At 36.7% G+C, this 23975-nt stretch overlaps 2 protein-coding genes and 1 pseudogene across 2 annotated transcripts; 2 read left to right on the top strand and 1 right to left on the bottom strand.

The window, feature by feature from the left end:
* The first annotated feature begins 1719 nt into the window (after positions 1 to 1719).
* LOC113302190 (probable LRR receptor-like serine/threonine-protein kinase At5g45780) lies at positions 1720 to 7108 on the top strand. The gene is made up of 11 exons (XM_026551043.1): positions 1720 to 2087; positions 2187 to 2328; positions 2431 to 2502; positions 3212 to 3355; positions 3468 to 3539; positions 3627 to 3686; positions 4476 to 4549; positions 4635 to 4781; positions 4869 to 5207; positions 5754 to 6145; positions 6637 to 7108. Exons 1-11 carry the CDS (start codon positions 1841 to 1843, stop codon positions 6946 to 6948), a joined length of 2001 nt encoding a protein of 666 aa, XP_026406828.1. The 5' UTR covers positions 1720 to 1840; the 3' UTR covers positions 6949 to 7108.
* Positions 7109 to 7893: 785 nt separating this feature from the next.
* On the top strand, positions 7894 to 13532 carry LOC113305813 (annotated as a pseudogene).
* A 1029-nt stretch (positions 13533 to 14561) lies between these two features.
* LOC113302191 (aspartate aminotransferase, mitochondrial-like) lies at positions 14562 to 19776 on the bottom strand. Its single transcript, XM_026551044.1, has 10 exons — positions 19514 to 19776; positions 19278 to 19363; positions 17380 to 17586; positions 17007 to 17112; positions 16809 to 16913; positions 16531 to 16703; positions 15643 to 15802; positions 15313 to 15408; positions 15118 to 15212; positions 14562 to 14979 (listed from the first exon to the last, which is right to left on the bottom strand). The coding sequence occupies exons 1-10, from the start codon at positions 19688 to 19690 to the stop codon at positions 14907 to 14909; spliced, it is 1278 nt and encodes a 425-aa protein (XP_026406829.1). The 5' UTR covers positions 19691 to 19776; the 3' UTR covers positions 14562 to 14906.
* Between the last annotated feature and the right edge of the window lie 4199 nt (positions 19777 to 23975).

A 23975-nucleotide genomic window follows, 5' to 3' on the forward strand; every position in this document is an offset into this window, starting at 1 on the left:
TATGAGCTGTTGAACTATCTTCAGGATAATAACAAATCAAAACAGAATATCTTCTTTCCATTTCCTTCCATATAACTCCTCCAATCAATGCAGAATATACTCCCACGACAAATCTTCTCCAAATCAGCATGTAATAACACAAACAATATCTTCACCTCTATTTTCTTCAAACCGAGAATATATCCTTCCTTTTACAAATCAAAGGAAATCACCGCTCCTCCCCTTATCCAATCCGGGAGTGCGAATAGCAATTAGGATGTCCCCTAGTAATTGGGTACCCCTTATCCAAAACTGAGAGTCCGAATAACATGTGTCCTCCGGGGCACAAAAATCACTTTTCGAGCAACTTTCTCCATAAGAGCTTATTTCATAAAAACACCTACAAACAAGTTTATTAGTGATAAAATGAATCCCAGCTAATGTATTTATGGGTGAAAATGCTTCGCACTTTCGTGCTAATCAATATATTTTTAGGTTGTTTAGCAAAAGAGATCTGTTCATTTTAGTAAGCTTGACGTTTTTCTCAATCGACCCAAGTTTAGTCATAACGACTAGAGGTTCTGCTGCAACAATTTCTTCTTCGACAATTTCTGCTAGAGGTTCTGCTTCGGGAATCTCATCAACAACGTCAATGTTTGCATGAACAACATCCTCAGCATCTGGATTTACGACTTCAGTAGTTTCATCTGCCACGCGAGCGTCTTCAAGAACAACACCCCTACATTTTTGTTCATCTCTTGAGTGATTTTAAGATAGAAAAAATTCTAAGGTGTATTAACCATAACCTGAATAGGCGAAGCTTGCGGAGTTTCCGGTTGATGCTTGAGTTGCCTTTTCAACACTTCCACTTGACTTTGCAAGTCCAAGATTGCCTTATCCTTTCCTTCCAACTCAACATCCTTTGCTTCCAACTCGGCATCCCTTGCTCCTAATTCAGCATTCAAGTGAGAGATAATCTTGTCTTTCTCTTCTAGTTCATTCTCCAACTTGGAAATCTCGTCTTCATCTTTGTTAATTTCTTCCTCATCAAACAAGCATAATTGTTACTCCTCTTCACTCCAGCTACCAACAAAATCAACAACCTGCAAATACGTAAACATAGATTTTTCATTTCAGATAACACATGATGTAACTGGTTTCATCCAGTGATATGTAGCTTGGTAATCTGGTTTTCATCCAGTGATAACATATGATGTAACTGGTTTCATCCAGTGAGAAAAGGGACAGATTTTTACGTGATTGTTTGAAAGATTTTCAAACTTCGCTTCGATATCGCAAAATGCTTGATACAAGTCCCATCTTGCAAACCTTGTCCACCCATCACTTTTCGGCTTTCCTATTAGTGAGTTTCATATGTTCAAACATTCATTTTAAATGTGAATGAGGGTATTTTGGGAATGGATATTTCAGAAAAAATTAATAACCTTTTATTAAAAAGTGTTAAATCCAATGCAAAAAGACGATTTTGTAAGTCAAAGTTTTAAATTACGATAGATTTGCGAATCAATATCACCCTACATTTTCCGTCATAGTCACTCAATAACACCCTCTTGTTGCGTGTACTGGTTCTTTTTAAAGAGGTGTTTGGTCACACATAGACCGTGACCCCTTGTGACCCTCATTAATCACCCTCTAACTCTCTGACCAAGTGGAAAGACATACGTATATCAATCAATCAAAATCTGTGTCAGATTCAAAATCTCGAAACATTTCCCGCATTTCTGAGTTCCTCGAGTCTCCAAACTTTTCATTAAAAATTTCTTCGTCATATCCGATGAATAATAGTATTTCATTTTCATTCTAGCCTCTTTGAGGTTGAATCAATATTCGAGGTCTCTTCATGAGATTCCTAACGCGGAAAATTAAATTTATCCATAAATGGTTTGTCTCCTATTTTTGCAACTACCACTACAACTGCCTAGTAAATCTTCTTCATATCTGCAAAAATTGTGAGCTCAAAACCCTAAAACCCTGGCTAATATCTCGGATGGAACTCTCACGACTGTCTATGTTTCTGCTGCTGTTGTTGTTGCCTGTTGTTCAAGCTTCAGACAGTCTTTTGTCTCCAAAAGGTGTTAATTATGAAGGTGAAATGACGGTCTTCACTTAAACCATATGTTTGAAGTATTGGTTGTGGGGATACAAATTGAAAATTTTGAAATCTGAGTTGTGTAAATGACTTGCAGTTGCAGCATTGATGTCAATGAAGAGTAAGTTGAGAGACAGTGAGGATGGTTTGCATGTTCTTGATGGATGGGATATTAATTCTGTGGATCCTTGTACTTGGAACATGGTTGGATGCTCTTCTGAGGGTTTTGTAATTTCTCTGTAAGTTGTTTAATTGAATTCATTTTGAAGACTAATAGTAGTACATTTTATTTGGTGTGTTTTGTAAACGGGATTTTTATTTATTTTTGTGCTTGATTGAAGTGAAATGGCTAGTAAGGGTTTATCTGGTACTCTGTCTCCTAGCGTTGGCAATTTGAGTCGCCTTCAGACAATGTGAGTTGTTGCTTCAGAGGCTGATTTCCTTTCCTTGTTGATTAAGACTTACATAGTTTGTAATCTGTTTAGCTTGACAAAAGAAAACAGAATTTAAATTTTTGGACTTCTAAATGGAGTTCATTAATGCTCTAGAAACATTATAACTGTTTTCCAGGTCTGTCCACTTATGGCATCTCATAGAAAAAGTTCTTGTTAGTATATTCACTACATATTCGGTATTATTAGCCATGATCTATGTCATTCAGAGTAAGATATCATTGATCCTGATTCCTGATAATTAACTAATATCGCTACTTAATCATGTTTCAGTTTGTGCAAGTCATTTTGACCATTTGTTCAACTGTTCTCTAACATTTTACATAACAAGCCACTCACGGTTATCTCAACACGCGAGTGAGATTTGGTGGATATTTAGTTCCTTTTCAGTAATTGCCAAGAACAAAATGTGCTTGCTAAATCACCTAATAGCATACAGTCCAGTAATTGAACTTTTATCTTGAGCTTTACTTGTAGTGCACCCATGGGCTTGCTTCATTTTCGTGGTTAATAATAATCTGCTTTCGTAAGAAAAATAATTTTCATCTTAAAAGTTGAAGCGTTATCCATCTTTGCCAATGATCTACTATCAAAATTTTGTGTTACTAGTAATCCCCTACACATTGTTTACAATTGCTAGAGCATACAAATAAAACTCTATTGCAAGCAGGTTATTACAGAATAATTTACTATCTGGTCCTATACCGCCAGAGATTGGGAAGCTCTCAAAGCTGCAGACACTCGACCTCTCTGGTAACCAGTTAGTTGGTGAAATTCCGAGCTCTTTGGGCAGTCTGACACATCTAAGTTACTTGTATGTATGAATTTCAGGTTGCAACTACTTTTTAATCATTCTAAGCATGAGAACATTGTATGCCATATGTAGTTAAATTAATGTGATGCTTTTTAACAAGGCTGTTTTTCAGGCGGCTCAGTTGGAACAAGCTGTCTGGTCTGATACCTCAATCTGTTGCAAATCTCGCAGGTCTTTCTTTCCTGTATGTGCTCTATCATGTCAAACAGTGAAAGTGCAAATTTCATTTGATAGTTTTTAACAGGCAACTTACACGAAGTTAATATTCCAGGGATCTCTCGTTTAATAATCTGAGTGGTCCTGCTCCAGTTATACTAGCGAAAGGTTACAGGTGAGATATAAAATGATTTATTTCCTTATGGAAAATTCGGAAGCAGTTATGAGTTATTATATAAATGGTACCTCGTTTTTGAAATTCCATTTTCTAGTGTCATTTGTTGTTTGTAAAACCCATGGCTGAACTGTTCATATATCTTCCCCATGGGATAACCAATCCTCTGAACCAAACTGCTCATATATAATTTGAGCTCAGATGCCACGTTTTGACTGAAAGATGGCCTCTGGCCATAATTGGCCATAATTTTGACTGAAAGAAGGCCAGGCCTGTTAAAGAAATAATATCTGAACGCTAATTCCTTATCTACAGTACAAACAAGATTGTACTTTGAGAATCAGTTGGATGCATCCCAAACCACACCTCCTGTTATAAAAGGGATGTCTTACTGATAGCAGCTGACACTGATTGATATATAGGTGGCAGAAACTGCTATTGACTTAGAAATCACTCGCCAAAGATAGTTCCTCAGTAACAAACCTATGCGGCTGTAACCTGTTTCTTGGATTTTGCAAATTATTAAATTAGCATGACTTAGATTAGATCTAACAAATACCTAATCTGATAGATATGAAAGAAACAGTAAGACTTTTCTCTTTTAGTTTACGGGTTTGTTACTGCGATACTTAGTCCAGATGTGACATGATCTCGATTTTGGTTGTTCTACAGTATCGACCAATGAATAAAAGTTATTTTCATACTTTGAGTATGTATATGCATGCATAGGAATCTGAAACTGTTTCTATTCTTCCACCGGTGCACTCACTTCTTTATGTCTCTTTGTAGTGTTGCAGGAAATAGCTTACTATGTGCATCATCACTCCCACAAACTTGCATGAATATTCTAAAGCCAGTCAGAGGTAACCTTTTAGCATGAATATTATGTAGGTTTGATAAAACCATTTCTGTATTCGCGTGACATGTCTACATGTGATTTGATTTCAGAAAATAATTTGTCACAGAAAGCCAGTGGTCAACATCGATGGCTTGTTCCAGTAATTATAGGCATTGGTTGCTTATTTGTGGTATCTCTGGTCATGATCATTAGTTGGATCTATTGGATCAGATGGCGTGTCCCATTTGCATCTTATGGTACTTCCGCTGTCAGATATTTATTTGATATGTGTTCACTGGTTGTGGTAGAATATCTAATTATTAGTTAATTAATTTACTTTGCAGTGCAGCAAGATTATGAGTTTGGTATGGGCCATCTTAAGAGGTTCTCATTTCGTGAACTCCGAAGAGCCACTAATAATTTTAGCCCCAAGAATATTTTGGGGCGTGGTGGTTTTGGTGTGGTGTACAAAGGATGCCTACGGAATAAGACTCTTGTGGCAGTCAAAAGATTGAAGGATCCCAATTTTACTGGGGAGGTGCAGTTTCAAACGGAAGTTGAGATGATTGGCTTGGCTTTGCATCGGAACCTCTTGCGTCTCTATGGTTTCTGTATGACATCTAACGAACGATTGCTTGTTTATCCGTATATGCCAAATGGAAGTGTTGCAGATCGCTTGAGAGGTTCTTATTTTCTTTACTTTTGTGTTTCCCGTGAACATTGCATTCTTTAGTTATGCGTGTCAATTGAAAAAACATGATATTGCAATTTTGTTTTACCAAAATATAACTCTCATTACGGGAAACCTCGTCTTTGAGAGGAAGAATAATTCTTCATCCTATTGTGATACCAAAAAATTGATGAACTTCATCTAAACTAGTCGACGCTTCTTACTGTTTTGCCTAAACAATAAGCTATCTGACTGTTGCAGTATACTTATTCATTAGGAGGAATACTTCTGAGTTGGAAAACTTTTCCTTATTGAATTTATCATGAGATTGGTTAAGTTGATAGAAACCGTATTAGTTTTCATTATGATCTGTTATGATAACCTTTAATAACCAAACTTGTTCGTAACATTGGCTTTTCTTATCCCAAACATGTTGGCAAACATATCGAAATGCTAAAGAAAAAGTGATTTGCACTTTTTTTTCCTTGGATCGTCTGTATAGTATCATCAATTGCAAAGATCTCATCATGTTGCTTACTCTGTCCTTGTGACTGTGCAGATCCTTGCCATGATAAGCCATCCTTGGATTGGAGCAGACGAATGCATATTGCCCTTGGAGCTGCCCGAGGACTGTTTTACTTACACGAACAGTGCAATCCTAAAATCATCCACAGGGATGTCAAAGCTGCAAATATTTTACTAGATGAAAGTTTTGAGGCTGTAGTTGGGGATTTTGGTCTGGCGAAGCTCTTAGATGAGAGGGATTCGCATGTCACCACTGCAGTACGGGGCACTGTAGGACATATTGCCCCTGAGTATCTTTCTACGGGGCAGTCATCTGAGAAGACTGATGTTTTTGGATTTGGCATCCTACTGTTAGAGCTCATAACAGGGCAGAAGGCTTTAGATGCTGGAAATGGTCAGGTTCAGAAAGGGATGATTCTCGATTGGGTATGTATCCTTTCGCTGTGTTCTGTGGGTGCATTTATTCCTTTCGATATATATATCCTGAAAATTATGGACCTGTCACAAATTAGAGGTACGTAAAAATCATACTATAGGCGTGGAAGATTTTTGCATTATGCAAATGGCATAAAAAGGCCTTCATCTGGTAGGGAGCAAGTGTTAGATTCACAAGTAGTTTGGATCAAGCCTTTCAAATATCTGTCAAGAACGGTGCACAAATGATCTAGGTAAACCTATAGCGAAACCACTATGGATTCTTTGACCGAGCTGATATTGAACAAACGATCCTCCCAAGAAACTCTTTCTTGGATTAGTTGACACATTTAATATTATAGATAGTTAACATCAAGCAATACGGTGAAGCAGTGTTTAGTTCTAGAGCTAAGTTGGCTGTTCTTGTAGTTTATTGAATGGCAAGTATTGCAAGAAGATTTTGATTGCAAATCTGCTTATAGGAAATTGTTATATTTGTACAGGTTAGGACGTTACACGAGGAAAAAAGGTTGGAAGTGTTGGTGGATAAAGATCTAAATGGTAGTTTTGATTCAGTTATGCTGGAAACAATTGTGGATGTCTCCTTGCACTGCACTCTGCCACATCCTAACCAGCGGCCAAAGATGTCAGATGTTCTCAAGGTTTTGGAAGGAGTAACAGGACCTGAAATTCCAGACGATGATTCCAGTGGAACCCTTTACGAGGGAAGGGACTGTAGTTTCTCTAGAAATTACAGTGTGCTGGGAGAATCATCGTTTATCATTGAAGCCATTGAGCTGTCAGGACCTAGGTGATAAAGAAAAGTAAAGAAAAACCATTTACTGCCTGCATCTTTCATATTTATTTATTAATTTTTACAGTAACTTACTTGTGTAAGTTATTTTCATCTTGTAAATTCATTTTGGTGTTTTTTTACTATGTTTACAAGTAAATATTGCTGTGACTGTGATAATCCGCACAAAATTCTTTAGCTAATATACAGAGAAAAAAAGGAAATATGACTGGCAAGATGAACGGTGAGGATTTGGTTTCTTAGGAACCATCTCAACGGCCAAAAACAGGTCTTCCACGTCATAGTGACCTGAGTCCTTTTTCCTAAATTGAGAATAAGTCAGAATTCGAATAGCAAACTGAAACGCGGACAGTTGTAAATAAAGCTCTCTTTCTCTCTACTTTCATCAAACAGTCGAAGCAATTTCTTCTCTGAATCTTGTCTTCGCCAATTCATCTGACAAGGAATTCTTTTTTTAGTTCTTACAGACTTCCGATACTATAAACGCAATAAGGCATGTCTTTTTTCTTCTCTACTTTTCTTGTTTATAGTTGATTTGTTTTGTCTTTAATAAACTCTGTTCTGAAGCTGTTAATAATTCTTGCAAGATGATGAATATTCATTAAAAAGTTAATTTGAATTTCTCTGATACAAATCATTCAACTAACACAGCCTTAAAGATGAATGGCTATAGAAATTCTGTTCTGTCAAGGTACAAAAGTGGCCCTTTCCGTCCTAGCCCTAGACCTGCTATTCTTATTCAGAATAAACTAGGGTTCAGTAAAGACTACATCCAAAACCTAGTGTTGATGAAACTCAAAACATAGGCCTGCAGACATTGTGCAGCCCTGCCTGTGAAGCATAGTCGGGTGGATATTGGTTGCACGACTGTTTGGTTTGTCATATGCTTTTTGAATTTTACCTGATATGTTTGTTATTTTTGTGATGGAACAGAAACGTATGAAAATTCTGGAGGACAATCTGGGCTCCAAGACCATTTAACATACCTGACCCATTTGAAGGCACTCAATTTTCTGGAGCTCAACTCATGAGAGCTGGATTAGGTGCATACGGAGAACAACTCTTGGGCACGAGTTCTGAGTATGTACAAAGCAATGTATGTATTCTTGCTTAGACATAGACTTTCTTTCATTGGTTGAAAATGCATGAATGTGTATTCTTCTTATTCACACTTGTGGTTATATGTTGAGCAGATAAGCGGCATTAGCCGGTACTTCTCTGAATCACAATACTACTTCCAAGTAAATGACCGATATGTGAGAAACAAGTTGAAGATTATTCTATTCCCATTTTTTTCACCGGGTAAGCACACGATCAACTAGTTTTTAACTTTCTACGCGTTCAATGTTTTTTCTTCTAATTCTCATTCTTCTCAACTTGTTTTTTTTTCCAGGGTCGCTGGACAAGGATAACAGAACCAGTTGGTGCAAGACTCTCATACATACCACCAATTCACGATATAAACGCTCCTGATTTATACATTCCGTTAATGGCATATTTCACCTATGTGCTTCTGGCTGGTTTCTCACTGGGTCTTGCTGGAAAGTGAGAATTTGTCTTGTTATTGTTGGTTAATCTTCAATATAGAAATCACTAACTAGTTGGTTAGGATAAGAATAGGAAATACATGAAGTTCTAAGAATTAGGAGCTAGCTAAGTTCTAAGAAAAGGAAAGACATGTAATAAGGTAATAGGACTAGGAAAAGGAATTCATAGTTCTATAAACATCAATAAAGAGAGTTGTCTTTATATAAGCTAAGTTTCATCTTGCAGTTGCCATTAATTGGTATCAGAGCTTGTTTCTGAGCCATGGAAAACGAAACCACCATTGTGGGTGCAAAACAGTTCACGCCACCATCAATACAAGTTCCAATCCTCAACGCCACAAACTACACAGTATGGGCCATGAGAATGAAGGTACTGATGAAAATCTACAAAGTTTGGGAAACAATTGATCCTGGTACATTGGACCCAGACAAAAACAATGTTGCCATTGGATTACTCTTTCAAGCAATACCAGAATGTCTTGTTCTACAAGTTGGTGAACATGAAACTTCAAAGAAAATTTGGGATGCAATAAAGGCACGTAATCTCGGAGCTGATCGAGTTAAAGAAGCCCGTCTGCAAACCTTAATGTCTGAATTGAAAGAGTGAAGATGAAAGACACTGATACTATTGATAGCTTAGCAGGAAAGCTATCAGAGGTAGCCTCAAAAGCTGCGTCACTTGGACAATCCATTGATGAAGATAAACTGGTAAAGAAGTTTCTCAATAGTTTACCAAGATCCAAGTATATTCATATCATAGCTTCTCTCGAACAAGTCTTAGATTTAAAGAAGACTAGCTATGAAGATATAGTTGGAAGATTGAAAGCATATGAAGAGAGAATCCTTGATGAAGAAAACAATGGAGAAACTCAAGGAAAAATCTTGTACACAAACTCTTACCAACAATTCTCTACGACAAGAGGAAGAGGTCGTGGAAGAGGTGGTAGAGTAAACAGAGGCCGAGGAAGGGGAGGAAGGTTTAACTCACAAGATAGAACAACAAGTCAGAATGATCAAAACCAAGGGAAAGAAAAGAAGGATATATCAAACATTATTTGTTACAGATGTGATAAACCAGGACACTTCTCCTCTGTATGCCCTGAAAGAATACAAAAGATGGAAGAAGCAAACAAGAATGAAACAAGGGAAGCAGATACAACTCTTTTCATGCACGAAGTTGTATTCTTAAACGAAGGGAAACTAATACCAAAGAACTACGAATCAAAGGATGGAGAAGAAGGAATCTGGTATTTAGATAATGGAGCCAGCAATCACATGATTGGTAAAAGACACTACTTTTCTGAACTCAATGAGAAAATCAAAGGACAAGTGAAGTTTGGGGATGGATCTTCTGTAGAAATTGAAGGGAAAGGATCAATTCTATTTCAGAGCAAGACCGGAGAACAGAAGCTTGTCACAAACATCTACTTCATCCCAAACTTACAAAGAAACATTCTAAGTTTAGGACAAGCTACAGAAGTTGGATGTGATGTTAGAATGCGACAAGATTATCTAACAGTTCATGACCCAAGTGGAAGACTTTTAGTTAGAGTCTCACGCTCACAGAATAGACTCTACAAGATAAGTCTCATGATTGGAAGGCCATTGTGTCTGAATATGAGACTGGAAGATCAGACATGGAAGTGGCACGCAAGGTTAGGACACATAAGCCTTAGAACTTTAAAGGCAATGTCTCAGAACAAGATGGTTCGAGGACTACCACAGATAAATGATGAAGCAAAAATCTGTGAATCATGTTTAGTTGGGAAACAAACTCGTCAAGGTTTCCCAAAAGCAACAAAATTCAGAGCCTCAAAGCCATTAGAGCTTCCTCATGCTGATTTATGTGGTCCTATTACACCACAAACCCTTACAAATAACAAATACATATTTGTTATTATAGATGACTTCTCAAGATATATGTGGTCTATTCTTATGAAAGAAAAGAGTGAAGCATTTGACAGATTGAAAGCTTTCAGAAATCTGATAGAAAAAGAGTTAAAAGAGGAGGTCAAAATGCTTAGAACTAATAGAGGAGGAGAGTTCACTTCCTTAGAGTTCAACAAGTTCTATGAGTCAAATGGAATCAAAAGGCAACTCACAGCACCATATACACCACAACAAAACGGACTGGTGGAGAGGAGAAACATGACTCTAATGGAGATGACAAGAAGTTCTTTAAAGGCTATGCAGGTACCTAATTATCTATGGGGAGAAGCTGTGCGACACTCCACATACCTAATAAATAGGATACCTACGAAAGCTATGAAAGACATGACTCCATATGAAAGTTTGCGAAAGTGAAAACCAAACATAGATCATTTAAGAGTGTTTGGTTGCAAAGCATACGCAAAAGTTGATTCTGCAACTCTTAAGAAACTGGATGATCGATCTCAGACTCTTGTGAATCTAGGAATTGAGCCTGGATCCAAAGCTTACAGATTATTCAATCCAACAACGAAAAGAGTGATAGTGAGTCGAGATGTGGTATTCGATGAAAAAGCAAACTGGAACTGGAAAGAAACTAATGACGGACCAAGTAGGGATCCAGGAATGTTTCACATGAGATGGGGTCAAGTAGTTGAAGAAGAAGAAGAGATCGATGAAATAACTCAACCCATTCCACTGCGAAAATCAACAAGACAGATACAAAATCCACAGTACCTGGAGGATTATGTTCTTCAAGCTGCAGAAGAATGTGAGATTATGCTACTTTCTGTTAATGATGAACCAAGGAATTTTCAGGAAGCAAAGGTCTAGACTAAATGGACACAAGCATGTAGAGAAGAAATTATCTCAATCAACAGAAACAAGACTTGGTTTCTAGTTGATAAGCCAGGTGGGGTAAAAGTGATTGGTCTTAAGTGGATCTTCAAAATAAAACGGAATGTTGATGGTACTGTCAACAAATATAAGGCAAGACTTGTAGCTAAGGGATACGTTCAAGAATCAGGCATAGACTTTGATGAAGTTTTCGCACCAGTTGCTAGACTAGAGACAATTCGTCTCTTAATAGCAGAAGCAGCATCAAACTCATGGGAAATTCACCATTTAGACGTTAAGACAACATTCTTACATGGTGAATTGCGAGAATATGTGTATGTTGAACAACCAGAAGGTTTTGAAGTAAAAGGACAAGAGCATAAGGTTTATAAGTTATCAAAAGCTCTATATGGTCTAAGACAAGCTCCTCGAGCCTCGAATACAAAGTTAGATCAAATCTTAAGAGAAATCAGATTTGTTAAGTGCTCTAAAGAAACATCAGTATACAGAAGAGAAGAAAAGGGAACGCTTCTTGTGATTGCAGTCTATGTAGATGATCTATTTTTGACTGGCAACTCCCTTAAGGTGATCAATGAGTTCAAGAGAGAAATGTCATCAAAGTTTGAGATGTCAGACCTCGGAAAATTCACTTATTACCTTGGCATAGAAGTCCATCAAGGAGTAGATGGGATTCAGATTAAACAAGAAGCTTATGCAAGGAGAATTTTGAAAGAAGCAGGACTTGAAACTTGTAATCCAACTAAGATACCAATGGAGTTTGGACTTAAAGTTTCCAAGGCACAAGAAGAAGCTGAGATTGATCCAACGAGTTATAAAAGAAATGTTGGATGCCTTAGATACTTGTTACACACAAGACCAGACTTGGCTTTCTCTGTGGGAGTAGCAAGCCGTTATATGCAGAGTCCACGCAAGTCTCATGGTGATGTAATAAAACAGATATTGAGATATCTAAGAGGAACAATCAGCTGTGGATTGAAGTATGGTCGAGGAGGATTAAAAGGAATTGTTGGGTATAGTGACAGCAGTCATAATATTGACCAAGATGATGGAAAAGGTACAACTGGTCATATAGTTTATCTAGGAGAAGCACCTATTACATGGCGTTCACAGAAGCAAGACATTGTAGCCCTCTCATCCTGTGAAGCTGAGTTTATGGCCGCAACAGAAGCAGCTAAACAATCAATATGGCTTCAAGAACTGTTGGGAGAAATCAAAGGAAGAGAACCTGAAAAAGTTCTCATCAAGATTGATAATAAGTCTGCAATTGCACTCACTAAAAATCCAGTGTTTCATGGGAAGACGAAACACATTCACAAAAGGTATCATTTCATACGAGAATGCATCGAGAAGGAGGTCGTTAACGTTGAACACATACCAGAAACTGAGCAGAAAGCAGATATATTGACAAAGGCATTAGTTCGGATCAAGTTTGAAGAAATGAGACAACTGATTGGAGTACAAGATATGTCACGGGTAAGGTTGAAGCTTAACCGGGAGAATGTTGGTTAATCTTCAATATAGAAATCACTAACAAGTTGGTTAGGATAAGAATAGGAAATACATGAAGTTCTAAGGATTAGGAGCTAGCTGAGTTCTAAGAAAAGGAAAGACATGTAATAAGGTAATAGGATTAGGAAAAGGAATTCATAGTTCTATATATATATGATCACCAAAGTTGTGGTTGATCATATGAGCAAGATTAGAGCTTGTGTTTAGTTTTGAGAGATTTTCTAAACATCAATAAAGAGAGTTGTCTTTATATAAGCTAAGTTTCATCTTGCAGTTGCCATTAGTTATGACTTCAAGTTTTTTTTTTTTTTGGTCTCACTTTTGAATGAACAAGTCTGATTTTAAGTTTCACTGATGCAGGTTCAGCCCGGAAGCTTTAAGTTCACAATTCACCAAGGGGCTGCTTGGTTGGTTCCTACAGATTCTTCTTCTTAAGGGATCATTATATTCGATAGGAAGCATAGAGGCGCCGTTGTTAGACATCGTGGCGTACTCCGGGTATCCTTTTGTGGGTATGTGTTTGGCAGTTCTTGGAAGAATCATATGGAGATATTCATACTACTAGATGATGCTGTGGACGTGTATATGCATGGCCGGTTTTTCGGTCAAGACCATGAAGAGAGTCCTTTTTTGCAGAAGTGAGGAGTTACGATACAAGCAAAAATCTGTATCTCATACTTTTTATAGCACTTGCCCAGTTTCCATATTTCATCTGGCTAGGCAATATTGGGGTTTGAATTTGTGGCTGAACATTAAACAATCAAGATACCATAATTTTTTGCCTGTGGGAAAGAATCCTGTCATTGTTCATAATTTTTATTATAATTTTGTTCTTTCTATTGTGGTAATATCTTAACCACCCCATCTGGTTCTCTGCAAATTCTAATGAACCGCCTAGTCTATGTTAAATGTCTCAAAAGAGGGAATTTGATTAGAATGAAAGGGAGGGATGAGCCAAGATATTGCCATATTTTCATAGCATTAATTCTGCATACAGTAAACTTACAAATCATAATTTTCATAGCATTAGTTCTCAAAAACATAAAAGAAAACCTAAACTAAGTCCGTCACTTTTCGTCTTCTAATCTCTTTTACTAATCATTCAGAACTTTTCTTCAACGTTGTTGACAAGTTCACATTCATCAATCCATTCGCTGTAGATGTCAATAGGCTCTGTCAAGTGATTGATTTTAGTGCTGTAATGGGCATCACAGATGCAACATACTGCTGTTCCAGTTCTAAGCTTCTTATCTATGACACATTCGACACCATACATATGATTACAGAACGGACAACAAAATACTTTATCAAGCTTCTCCGACAATCTCTTCTTTGGTTCTGGCTTTGCTCTTGACTTCCTTCTTGCCATTATTCTCAAACTCTCAGATATTATTTCCCAACTTGGATCAAAATTAAAACACTCTGATTATTTCTTGAGCAAACAGATGTCTCTGCAACTCTCTTACCGCTCTCCCAGATAGAAATCCTTGCTTTGCTTGTGTTAGAAATGTAGATTTGTGATTGGCATATAAGCCTAGGGCGTGTATTTATATAGGCCAGAGTGACTTGAAACCCAAGTTGTATCGCAATTTAGAAACTTGTAACCGCGTTTCCTTTTGGTAACCATCCTTTCCTATATGCAGCAAAAATTTAACCGAATTTGGTAACCGCGTTTCGCAATAACTTGAAACATTTACCAGGCATGAATTCCTGGGTTTTTAGAAGGTTTGGGGCAACACTGAGTAGAGAGACGGACGATTATCAGCATAAAAAGTGAAAAGAGAAGTGAAGATATCTGATTAAATATAAGGAGACCTGACAAAGAAAGTTTAAAATTAACTCCTATAAGGAGTATGATTTAAGCTTGAGTTCTCATGATACAACAAGATCAGCCTATGACGCTCAGAATCGAACGCGTAATTGAGACCGAGAGAGAAGAAGAAAAAAATCATCCCGAACAAAAAGGGATGCTTGAAATATGCCCCAGATCACTTGAGTGCAAATTATTCCTTGAACCCACAATAACTAAGTTACATTTAGATTATAGAAAACTCAGGTATATTTTTGTATAGCCTTGCAAGAAAATTTCATCACTTCAAGGTTATTGATGGCACGTTCTCTAAGAGGATTTTGTAACCTCATGGATGGCGTTAGCCAAGTATCCTACATTGCCCGTCGTAACACCAGCCATACTGAGTAAGCAAACAAAGAAAAAATTACTTAAGTGCCAAACTCTATGAAGAAGAAAATGGCAACCAAGCAAAGGACTTAAGTAGAAGGTAAGTTTAGCGGATATGTTAAAATGGCAGCCATACTGAATGATATGTTACCTAATACGACCGTTACGGGTCATGTATATGTGATATTCACTTGTCAAGCGATCTACTTGTTGGGGGGTCATGCCGCTGTAGCAAAACATGCCAATCTGTTTGCAAAACCAAGAAAATACACCATAACTAACAGATAGTGGGAGAGCAGGAGAAAGTTGTACTGAGTAATGAAAAAAACAAACAAAAGAAAAATACCTGATTAGTTATATGCTCCCAGGATAGAGGTGAGCCTAAATTTTCAAGGTTTTCCCTGAGTGCAGTTCGCATGCCAATAATGCGGTCAGCCATACCCTGAAAAGATAGAGAAAAATATTTTAAGGAAGGGACATCAATTCAATTAACTTCTGAACAAAGAAATTCACACATTGTTGTCAATGTCGATGATAAGTGTACTCTACTGTGAAGAGTAAGGTTCCAGAATCTGGAGCTCTCATTAGGATTTAAAAATTGATTTTACTCAAAGAGGTAGCTTTCTCTAATGTGGACTGAACATAATGAAGAAAAGTCAAACTAAGAGGAGGTTACCTTCACTTCCTTGAGCCACAAGTTCTTCAAATTTGGATCACTGAGGATAGTTGAAACAACAAGAGCACCATGAACAGGTGGGTTGCTGTACATGGGTCTGGCAATCTGCTGCAACTGACTCTTCACCGCAATTGCTTGTTTATCGTCATCACAAACCAAACTGTAATGAAAAGGTAATTATATGAGTACAAAAGGCATTTTCCAAGTACTAATGTAAAGCTGTAATGGCAACATAGGATCATTGCAATCCCATCACATAAAAGATGAAAGTACTAATGATTAGCAGATAAAGATAAACTTTTGTACTGAAAGGAAGCTGGGTAGTTGACAAGAATTATTATAAGAACAAGCCATACTGTTCCTTGGTACAGGATGCTTTTTTTTTGTTGTTTTTTGAAGCAACAGGATGCTTTATATGAATTGTAAATCTGTAGGTCATAGATTTTGAAGTTTTCAATTGACCAGATACAGGATGCTTTATATGAATAATACTGATATTTTACTGTAATCAGTTGGTCTTCAATCAGAGACTACAAGCTTATCATCATTTGATGAAATAAAAAGGATCACTGAGGCTACATAATCTCCCAGTTGCAGCAGCTAAGCCAACAGTAAGATTTAGCATCTTAAAACAAATGCTAAATCTACGAAAGCAAGACTTTCAGGTAGGTAGCCTCTACCTAAATCACCGTAGTGTTCTCAAATAAGTTAAAAATTGAAGTATGGAAAATTGAAACCAATTAAGATATGCCTGACCTTTGATCACAAATGCAAAGTGGAACTAATTATAACACAAAGATGGTTATTTATGTGAATTAAGGCACAAATTCCTCCAACAAGACTAAGCCATGGTAACTGTTCCATAATAATTTGAAGGAAAATGCCTACCTGAGACACCCAACTCTTTGACCGTAAAGTCCCATGTTCTTAGCATATGACTGAGCACATCCAATCAAGTGGCCATCCTCAAGAAAAATCCTGATGGCTTTTGCATCCCTCTCAGGATCACCACTTGCAAACCCTTGATATGCCATATCAAAGAAGGGGAAATGACCTTTAACCTGGAATTTAACGAAAAAATATTAGTAATTTAACTTACCAAACAAAGTTTTTCTTTTAAGCTCAGAAACAACGATAAAAAGGAAAACCTCACAAAAAGATTCTACCTTCATCTGCTGCGAAATCTCCTTCCATTGCTCCTCTGTAGGATCCACTCCAGTTGGATTATGAGCGCATGCATGCAGCAAAAAGAATGACCCACTTGGCGCATTCTGTACAACAGTAAAATAATATCAGGACAGAAAATAAAACAAAAAATGTTTAACTTCAGAGAAAGTCGAACAACATGGATCTATGTATTGCACCTTTAGGTCTTCCATCAGGGATGCAAAGTCCAACCCTTTCGTCTCAGGATGGTAGTAACGGAATGTTTGTTGTGGGACCTGGGCATCTCTCCATATGTTATGATGGCTGTGGGGGATGTGCAGATTAGTATCACATCAACATAAGCATGTACACAATGGCTAATGTAAGTTAAGAAAACCAATAATTATAACTTTCCAATCATTCAAATAAAGAACTGAGAAGATCAGTAATTTGGTTACAAGTTATATTAAACTTTATAAAATTATGACAACGAAATGCTTAAGTCATCTTAACTTCATATTAAACAGTATTTATCTTATAATGATAACCACTGCCGCGTTATTGAATTTAAGTCATTATTAAGTTACTCACTTGGACCATGTTGGCACAGGTATATAAATGTGAGAATCTGGCTTAAAACGCTTCTGAAAATCAGCAAACACTCGGCAAGCACCTGTTCCTGAAAGAGCTTGAATTGCAGCAATTTTTTTGTCTTTAATTAAATCAGATTTCTCTCCATATGCTAGCTTCAATGTCTCCTCAACCATGTGCATACTTCCTCCCATTGGAAGATATTCCCTGTCATAATAATCAATTAGAGACAAGAAGATTAATTGGATCCAATAAAGTAAAGATAATGTTACACATTCAGCAGTCTAACGAGAATTAAACAATAAATTCCTTACTGAAACAAGGACTTGAAGAGCATAAAACTTTTTCAGATGGACAAGCTGTTTAGGCCAACACTATCCAGCAACATCCTCTGCCTAAAAAGATGCACTAGCTACCATCCTTTCAGGTTCAGATAGAAGATCTAATGACCTATTTTTCATGATGATAATATCCATAAATCCGTTGTTCATCCTCCCAATAAAATTTGGTCTGTCATACAACCTACTGTCCCTGTCATAATTTGATTGGATTCTCTGTTTAGCCAACCTTTTATATGTGAAAAGCTCTAAGATGGTCCTCTATAAGTTATTTAGGCTGAGTAAATTGTCATCAAACCATCACAAAAAGAATTAACCCCTAAAATTTCCTCCAAATATGCCTTGAAGGACTATTGCAACATGAGTCCTATTGTTTCTCGAACCAAATCCAAGAGTTAACCCACAAATACAGGAATCAGCTGCACTGCAATTACATATTACTATCGCATTCCCATAGCTAAATATACAACATGACACAGAGCTTTGTGCCAAATTCCATCAGTGGTATCAGAGAATAACTGATCTATTCGGGCATACAAATCTTTGAAATTAGACGAAAACCATAGTTTCACCTAAAATGTGGAAAAAGCAAACTAGGAATTACAAGGTACGTCAAATCTTCAAAGCAACCAAACAAATGCATTATGAGAATTACAAATAAAAAGGGAGATGCGGAAAATCTAATTTGCAACAGCCTGGGTTAAACTAGAGTTGTCTACAATTGCTTAAAGAGCAGAAATAAGAGCTTGTACTTTCTACAGTTTGGAATGCCTATAAATTATTAAGTTTGTCAGTAAAGCCGTTTGTTAGAGAATTTTAAAGGATTTCTAATGCGACTTGAGTCAGTTATGTGAAGCCTATAGATATGCAGTTGCATATTCAGTAAAAAATTATAAGAAGTTTAGCAAGTGGAGTCTTGCTTAACCAGTATCTACTAGTTATGTGTGTTAAGAGGTCTGCACAAGAATTTTTATCTTTCTCATCTCCAGACATTCCAAACTCTAGAAAATGCGACTCGTCTTTCTCATTTCTTGACTACTGGCCATTACAAATTAGAATTCAAACACTATTTCCATAACCATCTCAAGTTACCAATTTGAGAACTTATCTTAAAATCCACCACTTATTAGAGTATTTACTTTTTCTTACAGATAAGATAAGAGATGCCCAAAGCAACAAGAAAAAGCACCAAAATAAATGGTGGACGAAAAAGTGAACTTGGTTACAGTTAGACTCTACTCTTCACTTATTCTCAGCACTCACTACTCCATGCATCAGAATACCATCAATACTATACATCTATTTGAGAATTCCTTAAGACTGACTTATCCTCTCCATAGTCATTGTCCAAGTTTTTCATCATTTTTGACGGGGAAAACAAGTCTACCCAAGGGATCCTCAAAACAAGCTTCTTTGTAAATATGGTCTCAATCAAATTCTTCAAGCCAGGAAGCACAAATGTCTCCAGTAGTATATGTATAACATCTTAATCCTACTTTATACATATAAGCTAAAATTCTCAAAATCACCTAAGAAAATAAATTAAAGCTGCAAACTTACATGTTCTTATTCCCAGCAATAATCCTCTCTGCTTCCCTAACACATTCAAGAACAACTGGTTTTCCATTATCATCCCTATAAGCTCCCTTAAATTCACCACAAACGTTATAAAAAGAGTCATTTTCTTCTCAAATGATAAACATAATCAGATCCAAAATTCTGAAAAAAACAGATTTTTTTTTTCTTTGTTTCTTTTGAATGTTAAAGTCAGAGTTAAGAAATTTAAGAAAACTTACAACTCCAACATTGACTTTGTTAGGACTAGGATCAGCCAGAAAAGCTTCAGTAACACCAAGAATAGGATCTTTAGGAGCTGGTTCAACATGGTTCCACCATGATGACATGAATCTAGCACCTAAGCTTCTTGTCTGATGAACAACTCTTCCTCTAGAAATCATTGTTCTTGACGCCATCTCTCTCTTTAGATCTCTCTTACAAGTTCAACAACCTGTGTACTTAAAATGTTACTTTAGTACTAGAAAAAATCTTACTACTGATAAAACAGAATTTGCCTTTGAAGTTTATCTCTTTAAATAATTGAACTGAGAATAATTTTGCTAACGTATCGTACATCGAATTCTGGAAAACTGTTCTCTTTTTTGGTAAAGGATTCTTTCATTTGAGAATCTAACGGTGGTTATGGTCCAGGTACTATTTGATGTTTGATTCTGACATGACAGTAAAGATTTAGTAATTTTCCTATTTTTTGACGACCTCGAGAAATGTGACGGCGTTATCCTTAACGCTGCAGGCTGTTGGGTTTCTCAACCACTTCTAGATGATTTGTTTGTGGACATGTTAATTTTGTTTTGTTTATTGCATTTCACTGTGGTCCTGTGGAAAGAGTAGAATTTTGACGAAATAGTGCTCAACTAGAGCGAGTGGGTTAAAGTAAAGTCAAAGCAGAGTGGCCCGACATTATCCAAATTTCCTGCCGCTTTTGAGCTACCACCGAGAGATCTCCCATCCCATGCAGTGTCAAATTGAGGAGGATTTTTTTTTTCTTTCTTTTTAAGGTGGAGAGTTACATTAAGGATTGATCAGCAGCTGATGTAGCATGAGGGTTTTTGCTAGAGACTCAGTGACATTGTTTGCGTTTTTATGCACACAACTACATTTTCAAGAATCAAATTCATCTCAGAGAGAACCACAATCTTGAATAATATTAGAGTTCATCCAGTTCACTACTCCTTCCTTTCTATTTATGGCATTGATTATCCTTTGACTTACTACTTCCAAGTGTATGTTGGATAGGTTTTCTGTCCTTGTGCATTTATTGATGACGCAGCCAATGCCTCAATTTGATTCTGGAGCATTTCTGGATCCACCGGATGTACCTACAAAGTTCATACGAATTAATCTTACTCCAGTTTTATTATTAAACTTACAGAAAGTTGAATCAAAATTAATTTTGATTTCATTGTTGTTAGGACCCTTCCAGATACGAGTCTAGGATTGATTAACGTTTCTGCATCTTCGAGGGATATTGAGAATTTGAGATTCTCTCTTTGCTGGTCTGACATGTGAGATTTCACATTTCTTACAATTGTGTTACCATGTAACTGCAAGTTATCAAAGATAAAATTTATTCACATTCATTGGTCTAACTTGAAGATCATGATCAAGCCAAATTGGATAACTTATTCATATATATTTATGCCCTGCAAGCTTTGAAACAGATTTATATCAATAATGATGATGACTTTATTAGTGAATAAACACAGTTATAAACTGTTATAGACAGTTATAGGTGCTTTTAGTATTTCCTAAGTCTGTTGTTAACATGACAGGTTGTAGTGACGTGTTAGTCAGCCTGTCTGTCTGTACGGACTCTGCCACTCCACTGTCTTTAAATAGTGACTGATCTTCACTTTAATCATGTGATCTCTTTTGTTAACTTTAGTGTTCATTGAATTCTTCATTACCATTTTTGTATGGTATCAGAGCCGATGAGGGCCTGATTACCTTTTCTTTTTTTCTCTGCTTCCGCCATTAAATCTTTTCACCTTTCTTGATTTTCATTTCAACTGATTCATCATGGAATCGAACATTTCTAAAGTTTCTTTGAATACAATCTCCAATATTATCCATTACAAGCTTCAAGATCGTAATTTCCTTACTTGGAAATCTCTTCTTCTTCCCTTATTCAAGAAATTCAAAGTTCTAGGTTTTATAGATGGATCTTTACCCTGCCCAAATGAATTCATCTATGCTCGTGCTGGTGCTGATCCGGACGAAACTATTAATCCAGATTTTACACATTGGGTTGAAGAAGATCAAACTTTGCTTCTCTGGATCCAATCAACTATTTCATAGAGTGATCTCCCTTATGTTGCAGGTCCAACAACATCTTTTGGTCTTTGGAAATCTATTGAAGGAATGTTTGTTGCGTCCTCTGCTAATCACATAATTCAATTGCGCACTAAACTCTCAACTATCAAGCAAGGTAACTCTCTTGTTATCAATTTCTTGAGTGAAATCAAGAAATTAACCGATTCACTTTCTGCTGCTGGATCTGTAGTTAGCAATAGTGAAATTCTTGTTTGTATTCTCAATGGATTGAATTCTACTTTCGATTCCTTCTCCACTTCAATCCGAGTACGCAATCCACCTGTTACTATTGTAGAATTACACAATCTTTTAATTAGTGAAGAAATTGTTCTTCAAGAAAGATCCAAATCCTTTGTTCATCCTGATGAATCCAAAGTCTTTGCTGCTTTTAGACCACAAAGATCTTTCAACAACTCCTCTTTTAGGTATCCTCCACCAAATTCCTATTATCCTTCAAGACCTCCACCCAGATCTGCATCTCCAATGCAGTTTCAATCACCGGTTACTTCACCTGCTTCTTCTTTTCCTATGAAGAATGCTCCTTCTACTTCTTTTCATGGATCTACTTCATCAAGATATCAGAAACCTATCATTTTTCAAATCTGCTTCAAAGCCGGACATTCTACAATCGAGTGTAATCAAAGGATGAATTTCTCTTATCAGGGTCGACCTATTCCACAAAATCTCCATGCCATGATGGATACTGCAGATATTCTAGGTAAAAATCCATGGTATGCAGATTCCGGAGCAACAAATCATATTACTTCTGAAGCTTCAGATATTACAGATTTTCAGTCACATAATGGTAACGAACATATTTTTACTGCTAATGGAAAAGGTATGAAAATCTCTAATATTGGTAATAGTACCAAATTTTTACTATCTAAACCTATGACATTGCCTAGTACTCTTCAAGTTCCTTCTGCTTCTCACAAGTTATTATCTGTGCATAAATTTACTACTGATAACCATTGTAGCATGACATTTGAGGGAAACAATTTTTATGTGAAGGATATTCACTCTGGTAAGAAAATTTTCCAAGGACTGAGTAAAGGTGGACTATATCCAATGCCTCTATTTTCTAAAGCTACAAGTTCTGCATCTGCATATGTTGGTACTTCATCTTGTCCTGCTGCTTCAGCCTATTCAGTTACTGCTTCAACTAAAGCTTTTTCATCCAGTTTGTTACTTCACATGTGTTTAGGACATCCCTCTTTTCATTCCATTCAAAGAATAAGTCATAAATTGGGTATTACTTGTGCTCAATATGTTATGTGTAGCTATTGTCATCTAGGTAGATCTCATAAGTTTCCTTTCTCTATATCTACTTCTATGTCAGTGCAACCACTTCAACTTTTACATATATACCTTTGGGGACCAAGTCCTGTAATGTCAAATAGTGGATTCAATTACTATTGCAATATCATAGATGACTATATCAAGCACTGTTGGATTTTCCATCAATGAGAAAATCAGATTTTGCACATACTTTTGCTGACTTCAAGTTACAAGTTGAGTACTTTTTTGATCTTAAAATCAAAATCATTAGATCAGATGGAGGTGGACAATTCATAAACTCAGAATTAAGTTCCTTATTATCCTCAACTGGTATTCTTCATCAATATACTTGTCCCTATACTCCTGAGCAGAATGGAGTAGTTAAATCTAAACACAAACATTTAGTGGGAGTTGACAGAACATTACTCATTCAAGCTAACTTAGATGATTCTTTTTGGTTTGGTGCTTTCAAGACAGCAAACTACTTGACCAACAGGTTACCAAAAGCTTCCCTTTCTTTTATATCTCCTTATGAAAAACTGTATGGGTCATCACCAAATTATCACTCTCTCAAGGTTTTTGGATGTGCATGCTATCCATGGCTCAAGCCATATACTGATAACAAACTTCAACCTAGAAGTAACTTGTGCATCTTCTTAGGCTATGTTGATTCTCAAAAAGGGTATAGATGCTTTGAGCCTTATTCAAGAAGAGTTTACATTTCCAGACATGTTACTTTTGATGAAAATCACTTTCCAGCTCTTTCCTGTAAACTTTTTAAAGTATCTAACACAACTACTACTTGTCATTTATTTCATGATGATACTGTTCATTTTATTTCAGTTGTGTCTTCACCAGCTAGTGTTTCTACTTCACTTGATACTCCATCACATACGACTGCTTCTGTTTCAGCTATTTCAGACACAACTGGTACTTCAATATCTGAATATTTTACTTCTGATACTACACCATCTACTGAGCATATTACTTCTCCTTCAGATTGTCCAACAGTTACAAGTTCACATGCTGCTCCTTCAACTCTCACAATCAATACTCATAAAATGATCACTAGGGGTAAGACTGGTCATC

This window comes from Papaver somniferum, chromosome 8, assembly GCF_003573695.1.
Source record: "Papaver somniferum cultivar HN1 chromosome 8, ASM357369v1, whole genome shotgun sequence".
NCBI classification, from domain to species: Eukaryota; Viridiplantae; Streptophyta; class Magnoliopsida; order Ranunculales; family Papaveraceae; genus Papaver; species Papaver somniferum.